Raw genomic sequence first — 12,680 nt, forward strand, 5'->3', positions numbered from 1 at the left:
AAGGCATGGATTCTGCACTGTGATCCTGCATGAAGCTCCACGAACTTCAGAGGGGCTCCATGCAAGCACAATATCCCATGTGTCAAACACAATGTATGTTTGGCCAAAGACAAAAAGGATGAGATGTGGTAGGAGAGAGTAGAGCTTTATTCTTCTTGCTCTCACTCTCCACTTCTAATGTATCATTAGATGGCGAGAGGTGTTTAACGGTATTGTGTACACAAAGTACCACTGAAGTGCTATATAAATACTAAATACTGAAAATCTCAAATTTTGAGTATTTTGAAATTTTCTTCAAAAATTTTTCAATCTCTAAAATACATAAACCATAGGAATTTGTCAAATCAACTCCGACCTCTGATCGGCTCATAATGCCAGCCTCCATCCTTGTTAATTTTTTTGTTAAATAATCCTTGTTAAATTTTCAAAGATTCCAAGGTCAGAGAGGACCATTGTGATTATCTAGTCTGACCTCCTATATAACATAGGTCATAAATCTTCCCTCAAAACAATTCCTAGCAAATATCTTTTAGAAAAAGATCTAATCTTGATTTAAAAATTGGCAGTGATGGAGAATCCACCATAACCCTTGATAAGTTGTTCTAATGGCTAATTATCCTCACTTAAAAATGTATGCCTTATTTTCAGTCTGAATTTGTCTAGCTTCGACTTCCAGCCATTGGATTGTGTTATATCTTTTTCTGCTAAATTGAGCAACCTATTATTAAATATATGTTCTACATGTAGATACTTATATACTGTAATCAAGTTACCTCTTAACTTTCTCTTTGTTAAATTAAACAGATTGAGTTATGAGTCTAACACTGTAGGGCATGTTTTCTAATCCTTTAATCATTTGTGTGATCTTCTCTGAACACTCTCCAGTTTATCAACATCCTTCTTTAATTGTGGGCACCAGAACTAGACACAATATCCCAACAATGGTTGCACCAGTGTTAAATATAGAGGTAAATAACATCTACTCATTCTTGAGAGTCCCGTTTATGCATCCCAGGATCATATTAGCTCTTTTGACCACAGTGTCACACTGGGAGCTCATGTTCAGCTGATTACCCACCATAACCCCCAAATCTTTTTCAGTCACTGCTTTCCAAGATAGACCCATCCTATAAAAATTCTTTGTTCCTGGATGTATACATTTACATTTAGCCCTATTAAAACACATATTGTTTGCTAGCACTCAGTTTACCAAGCGATCCAGATCACTTTGAATCAGTGACTTGTCCTCTTCATTGTTTACCCCTCCCCCAATGTTTGTGTCAACTGCAAACTTCAGCAGTGATGATTTTATGTTTTCTTCCAGGTCATTGATAAATATGTTAAATAGTGTAGGGGCAAGAACTGATCCCTGCGGGTCCCCACTGGAAATATACCTTCTCAATGATTCCTCATTACATTTTAAGACCTATCAGTCAGCCAGTTTTAATCCATTTAATGTGTGCCACATTAAAAAATTAGAATGATATAAAACTAATCAAAATGTTGTGCGGCACCAAGTCAATTTTCAAACAACCACCTTTGTGTTTTCTCCCTTCATGCCTGGGAGAAAGGCTCCATGACATCTGCAAAACTCACTCATCATCCTCCCTCAAGTCCCTTCTTAAAACTCTTTGCTGAGGTGTGTACAAAAACCTGACAATGGTTAGGCTACTGGTGTGCTGAGCCCCCAGCCTATCTCAATGACCAATAATGTCTCTTTTACTTTCCCATTGGTCTGTCAGTATCCATTTGGCAATTGTCTTTTATTTATATTGTAAGCTCTCTGAGGAAGGGACTATCTTTTTGTTCTGTGTACAGTGCCCAGCACAGTGGGATTTTGGTTCATGATTGAGACTCCTAAGCTCTATAATAAAAATAAACAAACTTATTTTCATCTTCCATATTCCAATCCCTTTTCTCAATGCTAGAAATGAAACTGAGTTCAATAGGTGGAGAAAGGATCAAATCAAGGCGGTCCAGCACTACATCTGTGCTCACAACTTCCTCCAAGTCCACCAGTGGTAGATATGCTCTGGACAAAAGCTCTGAATTTATACCATCACTATCAGTCAGAGTTCTTGAATTTACAATATTCCAAATGAAAATATCCAAAGTGACAAATTTAATTTAAACTATCACTAATTGAAAATACCTTAGCAAGAGATCTTACAATAGGGTTTTCCATAATTCCTTTGAGAAAAATAAGGTCTATTTCTTCAGCTCCTGTTGATGTGGGCAGATCAGTAAGGTTATCCAAAATTTGCTGCATTGCTGCTGAAAAAAGAAAAAAATAATGTCAAAATAGTCTGGACAAACCTTTAAAAACTGAAATACAACTAAACCATAGAATCATAGAAGATTAGGGTTGGAAGGGACCTCAGGAGGTCATCTAGTCGAACTCCCTGCTCAAAGCAGGACCAACCCCAACTAAATCATCCCAGCCAGGGCTTTGTCAAGCCACACCTTAAAAACCTCTAAGGATGGAGATTTCACCACCTCCCTAGGTAACCCATTTCAATGCTTCACCAACTTCCTAGGGAAATTTTTTTCCTAATATCCAAACTAGATCTCCCCCACTGCACCTTCAGACCATTGCTCCTTGTTCTGTCATCTACTATCACTGAGAACAGCCTAGCTCCATCTTCCCTGGAACCCCCTTTCAGGTAAAGGCTGCTATCAAATCTCCCCTCATTCTTCTCTTCTGCAGACTAAACAAGCCTAGTTCCCTCAGCCTCTCCTTATAAGTCTTGGGCTCCAGTCCCCCTAATAATTTTTGTTGTCCTCCTCTGAACTCTCTCCAATTTGTCCACAACCTTTCTGTGTGTGTGTGGTGGGGGGAGGGGGGGGGCATGACCAAAACTGGACACAATACTCCAAATGTGGCCTCACCAGTGCAGAATAGAGAGGAATAATCACGTCCCTCGATCTGCTGGCAATGCTCCTACTAATGCAGCCTAATATGCCAATAGCCTTTTTGGCAATAAGGGAACACTGTTGACTCATATCCAGCTTCTTGTCCACTGTAACCCCCACATCCTTTTCTGCAGAACTACTGTCTAGCCAGTCGGTCCCCAGTCTGTAGCGGTGCATGGGGTTCTTCTGTCATAAGTGCATAACTCTGCAGGTGTCTTTGTTGAACCTCAACAGATTTCTTTTGGCCCAATCCTCCAATTTGTCTAGGACAGCTACTCTGCATCTTATTCCTACCCTCCAGCATATCTACCACTCCACCCAGCTTATTGTCATCCGCAAACTTGCTGAGGGTGCAATCCACTCCGTCCTCCAAATGATTAATGAAGATTTTGAACAAAACTGGCCCCAGCACTGACCCCTGGGGCACTCCACTTGTTACCAGCTGCCAGCTAGACATCGATTCGTTGATCACTACCCACTGAACCCGATGATCTAGCCAGCTTTCTACCCATTTTATAGACATTCATCCAACCCATACTTCTTTAGCTTGCTGATAAGAATATTGTGGGAGACTGCATCAAAAGCGTCAAGGTATATCACGTCCACTGCTTTCCCTACATCCATAGAACCAGTCTTCTCTTCCTCTCATCATAAATACCAATATTCATAAGAGATCTCAGATGGTTAGAGACTACTGATTTAGTGACTGCTCCAGTGGGATTACTGTAGATATTTTATATAGCACACTGGAGTGAGTGTGGGGCAGAACAATGTTCTATTTACATTTACAAAGAAAGGGATTTGGACAGAAAATTGGATTTATTTATTTATTTATTGCAATCCATCTAGAATTTTACTAATGCAATTGCTTTAAAGCTAGATGCAGCACATTTTTTCCAACATTTGCTAGTGTTTTAAAGGTGTCAAGAAATACATAAGTGAATATATGCTATACATTATATCCTGGGAGAAAACCTTGCATGTATAATTATTAAATGTAACATGTATTCATGACTGCTTTCCTTCTATTTCTCATTTCTTTGCACATTCAAGAAGTGCTTCAGCATTCATGTGCACGTCCACACATACTGCAGGTCCAAACATATGCATATTGTACCTGTGTGCTTGCGTACAGCTGAACAATTATGATATCTGCATGTACACATGGGCTTACAAATCTTCAACACAAAACATTTAAAAATAATAATTGTTAAACTACTATATTGCAGTGGTCCATATGCTGCAAAAAAGTCAGAAAACTATATTCATACCCTTTCTTCCCACACAGGAACATATTCCAAATCTGCATTACTTCTTCACTACTTTCCACAATAGCTTTCATTATGTAACAACAACTTTACAGAATGGATGGTATTTAAAACACCTACATTCTGATAGCTATCCTTCCTAGAAAAATCCATTTCATGAAAATATTTATTGGCCACTCTTTATTAAATAGAATTTTTTAACACAATTAAATGCTATCCTGAAGAACAGTAGCTTGTGTCAATCAACAGGTTTGTGAACCATTTTTAATATTTAAAAAAGTCTGCTATAACCATATTTGCAATAAATATACCCCCCATTTACTTTTAGAAAGTGAATTCTCCTTGAAAGCATGTGTAGGAGGGAAATGACAGTTACATTATGCTTTCATAGATTCTGACAGCAATATATTATTTCTATTCTTTAACTAATAGACAAAAGTTGGCAACCACATTGTGAGGTTCATGCTGCACATCATATCTATGCCAGTGAAACAAAAATGACTAAGAACGACCAAATCAAACTGCACATAGCACATGTTTTTTTAAAAGCCCCTGTGAAGAGTTACATGTTAAATCCCTCTTCACCCATTCCAGTTCAAGCTGGCAAACAATCTTGCACGCACATTTAATGACTTCCAAATTCTCTAACGATACAACTGTAACATTCTCTTAAAGCTGGTTTTCTAGTATAAAATAAATATGTTTGCTCAAGTATGCAAGTGGTTCTATCCAGCATTTTTATTGGTGTAATATGTGTTATACAGTGACTGGATCACAAATGTTAAATCACAATAATATGCTTTTATTGCTTTACAAAAAATTGTGCAGAGCTCACTAGATTCCACAAAATTACATATCTTTGCCAATGCCATTTCATATTTGTTAACCTTCCTAAGATGAGGTTCTTTGAAATGGCAGTCCATGTGGGTGCTCCACTTTAGGTGTCCATGTGCCCTGCGCCTGTAATTGGAAATTTGAGGTAGCAGTGCCTGGTTGGATAACACATGCACTGTCCCCATCTCTTGACACCCCAGGCGGTTACATAGCGCTATGCAATCAACCATCCCCTGGTTCCTTCGCTACCGCAGCGTGTCTCTGTAGAAAACGCCGAAGAGAAGAGGAGGGAGTGTAGTGGAGCACCTACAAAGACAACCAACTCCAAGAACTTGTTACTGCACAAGGTGAGTTACCTTCTTCTTCTTTGAGGAATGTCCCTGTAGGTGTACCACTTTACGTGACTGTCAAGCAGTGCCCCCTGTGGAAGGAAGGAGCTCCAGAGTTGCAGTCGTGATGGTTGATAAACCCATGAGCCTGAATAGAGCATCTAATGACGACTGTTGCTCTATAGTATAATGCTTTGTGACTATGTAGGCTAATGCTCAACTTGCTGTTTACAGATCTCCAAAATGGAGACATTGTGGAGAAAGGCTATGGATGTTGAAAGTGCTCTAGTAAAATGTGCACGGGTTCCCATTGAGGCTAGTAACTGATGTTTTTTGATAGCAAAAGTGGATGCATCCCAATATCATTTGGATAGTGTCTGTTTTAATATGGCCTCCCCTTTTGATTGTTCTATGATAGAGAGGAATAGATCTGGTGATTTTCTGAAGTTTTTGTTCTTTCAATGTAGAAGGCTAGTGGATGCTCTTTGGATGTCCAAGGTGTAAAGTGCTGCCTCTCCTTTGTTTGATTGTGATTTTGGAAAAAACACAGGTAAGTGAATGGATTGATTTAAATGAAATAGGGAGGCAACCTTGGATAGGAATTTGGGGTGTGGTCTAAAGGTAACTTTGTCTTCAAAGAAAGTTGTGTATGAGGGTGTGCCATGGGGGCCCCTAGTTCTCCCACACATCTAGTGACATGAGGGCAATAAGGAAAGCCACCTTCATTGATAGATGAAGTAAAGAACATGTCACTAGTGGTTCAAATGGGGTTTCTAGAAGTCCCCCTTAGATTAGGCTGAGGTCCCATGTAGAAGCTGGAGTCCTTATTTCGGAGTAAGTGTTCCTGATGCCCTTGAAGAAGCGTTTGATTGTTGGATGGGCAAATATGGTGACCCCATCCACCTTATCGTGGAACGCTGTGATAGTTGCAAGGTGTATCTTGATCGAGCTTGTAGACAGTCCCTGTTTTTTAAGCTCTAATATGTAGTCCAATACCCTTAGTAAAGGAGAATTTGCTGGTATGATTTGTTTACTCTGGCACCATGTCTTGAACTGTTTCCATTTATGAGTATGTCTTTCTTATATTTGGTCTATGGCTGTTTAATAAGATGTCTTTTACTTCCTCTGAACAAGTTATTTCATTTTCTCTGAGGCATGGAGTAGCCAAATTTTGAGATGAAGTATTGAGATGAAGGATCTGTCCCAAGTCTTGGGAGAGGAGAGGGGGTATTAGAGGAAGATTTCGAGGTGCACACACCACACCATCTTTAATTGGTATGGGAACCACGTTTGTCTGGGCCTTGTAAGGGCTATTAGGATGATCCTGGAGTCGCCTCTCCTGATCTTGTGCATGACCCAACCTAGAAGTGGGGTCAGAGGAAATGCATACTTTAAAGGCACATCCCATATGATGAGGAGATCGTCGCCTAAGGAATAGGGTGCCAGTCCTGCTCTGGAGCAAAAGTTTGGACATTTGGTGTTCTGTGCTGTTGCAAAAAGATCTGTGGTTGGGAACCCCCATCGTTTGAATATTTTGTGGGTTTAGGTTGAAAATTGAAATTTATTTTCCTAATAAGAAAATTAAAGCTTTTATTTTAAAAAAATAAAATAAGGTAAGCCATAAAGGTAAGTATAACTATCTGTCTAGCTGCTAATTTTAGTTACTAACTATACTGGTATCTTAGACTAAATTGAGATAATAGGCGCTGTTAATGTAATCCATACGCCTAATAGGGAGATATCTCTTTAAGAGATCTATGGTGAGGGCTGGATAGGAGTGAGTTGTAGCTGAGTCATTGTTGCTACGCTGATTCAGCACTCCATATGCAGACGTTTTTGGACTTGGGTGTAGTAGTTTTGGGTATGCTCTAATAGATTCCCTGTTGCTGGGGTCGGACTCCATGAGGGCAAGCAGTAAAGGCAGCTGCTTTACAAAAGGCCATGTGCTCTGTGAGTTGGGAGAAGCTGCTGAGGCCCTGAAACAGAAAGCAAGCTGTTTTCCCTAACTTTCAAGTATTTTGCAGCAATGATAGTTAATCTTCCACCAGGGAAGCTCTGGCAGTGTTAATTATAGAAAAGGGAAAATATTTTTTTATTTTAATTGTATACTTTTAATGTTGCTTGATTTTTAGTCAAACTGCTTCAATTAAATTGTCTCAGCTAGTATGATTCACCAACTTTTCTTTAAATGTAATAATGGGGAAATGTATATTTTGCTATTCCCAGTTTTGTATTTAAGTATAACAGGGTTTTTAAAAAAAAATCTAGTAACCAACCACTCAGTTAAATATATCAGTTAGCTGACTGGCTCAGTAGAGGAAAAGTAGAAGTCTGCATGGATTCAGCTGAAGATTTCTATAAGCAAGTAGAGGGAAGACAGATGTTGCTTTTGACTCAGCAGACTATAGCCTTGGTTGGTGATCAAGGCCTAACTGAGACGCAGGTGAACTCAACCTAAACTTTGGGAAAACGCTGAGTTACTTCTCACTGTGTTTCTGTGGGGACTGACCTGTTTAGATTTAATATATTTTCTTTATTTATGTTTATGTAAAACTATAAAGATAATACATATGGATTGTAAAATAGCCATGTTATGTTCTAAAAATTAAACATAACTTATAAGATTTATAATGTTGGTACTTAATTCATTCCTTGCTGTTCTTTTTAGGACTTAAATGTAGGGGAGCTTGACCCTGTGCAATCCTTGCTGAAAATTTTTAAAGACTGAATTCTGGGTATCCAGCAGCTTTTCCATGGGAGATGGTTTTTTTAGGCAGTGGAGAAAGGCAATGAAGTGAACTCTAGCCCACCCAAAGGTTACACTAAGTGCTCCAACTCAACCCAAAGGTAGTAGAAAAGGAACTGGGGGTGGGGGGTGGGGGGGTGGTCACACAGCATTATGTAAACTACCTGACGCAGCGTAAGAGGCGGATAGCACATATACAATCCACCCAGGCACGGTTACCACAATCTCTGACTACAGGCACAGGGATGCCTAAAGTGGAGCACTCACAGGAATACTCAGCGAAGAAGAATCAGAATTAATTCCATAAAATTCTGACAAATTATGTGTTTTACAAACAAGAAGCAATCATTAGAAGTGGACCACAGCACTAGTTACTTATTATTGATGCTATGCATTAACTTCCTTCTTATCTCTCTCTTTAAAGTCCTTCATATTTTGATTTTAGTCTCAGGAAATGACTAAGTTCTATCTCACTTAGGCTTAATTGAAAACTGCACAGCCAGGCCAATCTTTTTCTTCACTTTTAAAATGTTTATATAATTTCATTTTGGAAGACTGCAAACTTATCTTATTTTCTTGCAAAGAACCCAGGTGAGAATGAACATCAAACATACTCTCACCTGAAGGAGGCATCTCAGCCACAGCATGCAGCTTTAGCACTGTATGTCAGCATACTGATGCATAATTGAAGATAGTCCCTTCCGTGTTTGCATTTTAATAGAACACTCTGAAATATACAAAAAACCTTTATAATACATTTGTATTGTTTCTAGTGTTATTGCTATGGTAGTGCAATGATGCTGTAAAATTTATTACACATGCAAGATGGATGAGGTAGTATCTTTTATTGGAACAACTTTTCTTGGTGAAAGAAGTTTTTGAGCTACATAGAGCCCTTCTTCAGGTCTGGGAAAGGTACTCAGTATTAGAGCTAAACATAATGTGAACACTATCTCATAGAGCCCTTCTTCAGGTCTGGAAAAGGTACTCGGTGTAGCATAAAAGCTTGTCTCTTTCAACCAACAAAAGTTGGTCCAATCAAAGATATTACCTCACCCACCTTGTGAATATAATACATTTTACAGCATTTTGCCTTCTATTTTAGAAAGACCAACAGAAAAAGGCAAAGTACCCATATAAAAACAAAATAAGTATAAAAATAACTTCTTGTGGATATCCTTGGAACTTAAATATTAGCTATGAGATTGCTAATGTTTTGTGCACACACAGGAACGTTTACAAATAAACATTTATTTAATAAGGCTTTTAAGAGTTTGTCTCATAGCTGCAAGAGTATGTGATGAGCTTTCCTGGCAAGCAGCCTTTATTGCTATGTACAGAATTCACAAAAGCAATCCCCATCTCCAAGAGAATAAAAATGATAAACTAAAATGAGGAACACTTCAACATGTCAGATTGCAGTACTTTCCAACTGCTATTTGGAAAAGTTCTTTTTGGACTCATATCGTCTGCACCATTTAACACACAGTTTCCCAAAAGAACTCCTGATATGCAGCATGCACCTGATGTACCTAAAGTCATCCTAGACGCACTGCAAATATATGGTGGATGTCCTGTGTATGTGCAAATGCTGATCTGTAGATATAACGTGGGAGCTGAACATATTGTCCTGTCTTGAATGCCCTCACAAATGATAATAAAGTAGCTATGCTGAAAGTTTAAACACATTTTCAATCTTAGAGGACAAGGTTTTGTTTTTAAGTAGTCCGCAGTGTCTTTACCCAAATATCCATTTTTTATGTCCAGTGTATGTATATCAGATTCTAGGCCAGATGGGCCCATTGTGAACTTACAGTACTATTCTAAGTCTAACACCATGGTTCAGTATGGCATAGGTCCCTGCTTTTTGTGACTGGGTCCAGGTATTCAGACCTACAGTGATAGGGTAAGTCTCAGCTACAGCAACTAACTCACTCAGGTCTCCCCTGATTAACACTAAGGAGAATTCATAAATCTAAAAGAAAAGCACATGCTTCCAGTAACAATGTTGGTGCTTTACTCATAGAAGAAGGCCTAACGTCTTCATGGGACAACTTCACCTGACCAATGCAAGCAGGATGTGGCCTACTATGACATTTTATAAATTCGTTTATTTTTGGTCTCATTGCCTAGAAGTTTGGGGGTTTTTTTAAACATGCAACTATGCTAGAGTCATTAATCATCTGCAAGTATAGTTCACTTTCAACATTTCCCACACTTCTACATACAGATTGCATGCCAAAGGACTTCCCTGGAAGTGAAAGGGACTTGGACAGTTTAAGAAGAACAAAAAAGACAACATTGTATCTTCCCACCAATCACTAGAAATTAAATAAAAGTAGATTTCCAAACAATTTATTGTTAGCAATTAAGATAAGCTTTCTATTAATTTAAAAAAGTTACTAAATTTCGGTCAAACTACTACAAAATATCTGTATTAAAATTAAATCAACAAAAGTGGAGAAAGCTGTATGACTGAGGATTATACACAATGTTAGTTACCATGACTTTTTGGTGTCTTATTTTAACATGATGTAATTTCCTAGTGTAGGCAAACCTCTGGTGCTAACCTGAGTTTTGTCTGAAAGATATGTCCGCATTAAGAAACAATTAAATGAGGTGAATTTCTCTTGACTAGTAATAACAGTATTTTTCAAGAACTGGAGCAAAACACCTACCAAGCAGTAAATTATTCTGTGATAAGTATAAACAGGAGGACATGAGTGTTTGTTTGCCAGAAGTGAACAGATATTGGTTTGAAGAGATGTGCCGCAAAATTGCTTCAAATATTGAAGTCAGCAGCAATGGCATTTGATCCTGTACTGAAAAATTAATGTTCAGCTGCTATTGCTGAAAATGTGGAAGGGAACTTTTGCTGAACTGTATGTGACAACAATGTACGTATACTCTGACAGCATTAGGATCATGTTTTTACACCATGTCATTTTCTAGCCTATGATAGACAATGTTGGACTGAAATTTCAAAGTCTGGTGGTACAGGGCTAACAACGGAGGGTTGTTAAACCTTGATGGTCCTCAATTCAAACAGAAGCACTCTTGGACAAAGTTGGCAGCTGTTCAGAAGAATGAGCCTGCCCAGATGGACTAAGCAACAGATCACCCAGTGAGGCAGAACAGTCACCTGACAAAGGGGAAGAAGGTTATAAAAGAATGCGTCTCACAAACCCTTTGGGAGAAGAGATCAGCGGCAGAAACAGAGGGAGTTTGGACAGGAGAAAGGGGCATACTTTCATAGCAGGGGACCCTGTTTAACTGTGGGACCAGCAAAGGTGACAAGAAACAAGTTGACTTGGAGAAGAGGGAAAAAAGACCAGACATGTTCCAAGTTCTGAAAAATTTATTCACAGGATGGATCCTGGACTGCTCAGGGACTCTGCCCTAAGCCAAAAGAATTCTCCAGAGTAGTAAGGAAACTGAGGTAGGGTAATGTGTATTGATGTGTATTATTTTGTTCACATATGTGTATTTCGCCTATTATCTAAATAAAGAATAATGGGGTTTAGAATCCTATGCAAAGCGTGTGCTGCTTTCACCATTGAATGCCTTTGAAGAGTTAGACTGTAAATCCAGAGTAATCACTAAATGGATTTGGGGAAAGTGTGCTTAAGCTATAAGGGAGCCTGAGAGATCAGCACTAGTCCCCAGGACTAGTCAGTTGGATCTCTGATCTCAGAAAGGGGTCCTAGACAATGGATTTGTACTCTGAGTGTACCTAGAGCAGAGGTCCTCAAACTGTGAGGGGGGCATCCCTATGGGGGTGTGGAGGAACATCCAGGGGAGCACGGTAGGGCCTGGCCAGCCCCCACAAGGGATTGGGTAGGGCGTGCTATGCAGCCACGCTCTGCTCCTAGCTCTGCTCTGCTCGCAGCCCCCTGTCCGCAGCTGTGCTCCTTGCTCTGCTCCCGCTCCCCTGGCTTGGGCCACAATCTTGCTCCCAAGTACAGCTTGGCTGCCAGCCCTTGGCCCAGCTGCCACTCTGCTCCCAGCCTAGGGGGTTTGGGGGGGCAGGGGCACGCAGACACATAGGGGCACAAGAAGAAAAGTTTGGAGATCACTGACCTAGAGACCGGAGCCAGGGTCAATGCCTGGGTTGTTCAAACTCAGGAGGCTTAAAGAGTGCACACAGCTGGATCCCAAATTACACCGCCGGGTAAGCATCCAGCCAGATAAGAGCTCTACCAACACAGTTTATGTTGACATTAAAGCTACCATTTGCCTTTGTTTTTGTTGTTTTTTTAAATGGATGCAATTCATACCTCTCAAAGCAATTGTTTCAGGATGTCTGCAAGAATTAGATGAGATCACAGCATCATTTCACAGGTCAATTCATGTTCTAAAGGTTTTCTGTGCAACCATTACTTTTTTTTTTTTTACTGAAAGATTAAAATCTACAGCATAATTGCACAGCAACTTTAAAAAAAGGACAATTATGCATATTTGGTCACCTATATAATGATATTATGCACATGACCCCACCCACAGAATAACTAAATAACTAACCTATTTTGCAACACCATATTGTGTGGCAAAACCAGTTTACATTCTGAAGCATAAGCACAGAGGAACCTT

At 39.4% G+C, this 12,680-nt stretch overlaps 1 protein-coding gene across 6 annotated transcripts in view; it reads right to left on the bottom strand.

Annotated features, from left to right (window-relative positions):
* PALS2 (protein associated with LIN7 2, MAGUK p55 family member) overlaps positions 1 to 12,680 on the bottom strand; it is a 108,363-nt gene that overhangs the window by 36,390 nt on the left and 59,293 nt on the right. For 3 of the 6 annotated variants that reach the window (XM_067562054.1, XM_067562053.1, XM_067562049.1), the window contains exons 1-2: positions 8,711 to 8,787; positions 2,153 to 2,274 (exon numbers count right to left, since the gene is read on the bottom strand). In XM_067562054.1, coding sequence (XP_067418155.1) covers positions 2,153 to 2,274; positions 8,711 to 8,723 — 135 coding nt within the window. In that variant the 5' untranslated portion in view covers positions 8,724 to 8,787. Of the gene's footprint in view, positions 1 to 2,152; positions 2,275 to 8,710; positions 8,788 to 12,680 lie in introns of those variants that run through there. The other 3 variants (XM_067562051.1, XM_067562052.1, XM_067562050.1) reach the window with 3 other exon arrangements.

This window comes from Emydura macquarii, unplaced genomic scaffold, assembly GCF_026122565.2.
Source record: "Emydura macquarii macquarii isolate MOO-44397 ecotype Brisbane River unplaced genomic scaffold, CSIRO-AGI_Emac_v2 contig_2422, whole genome shotgun sequence".
Lineage (NCBI taxonomy): Eukaryota > Metazoa > Chordata > Testudines > Chelidae > Emydura > Emydura macquarii.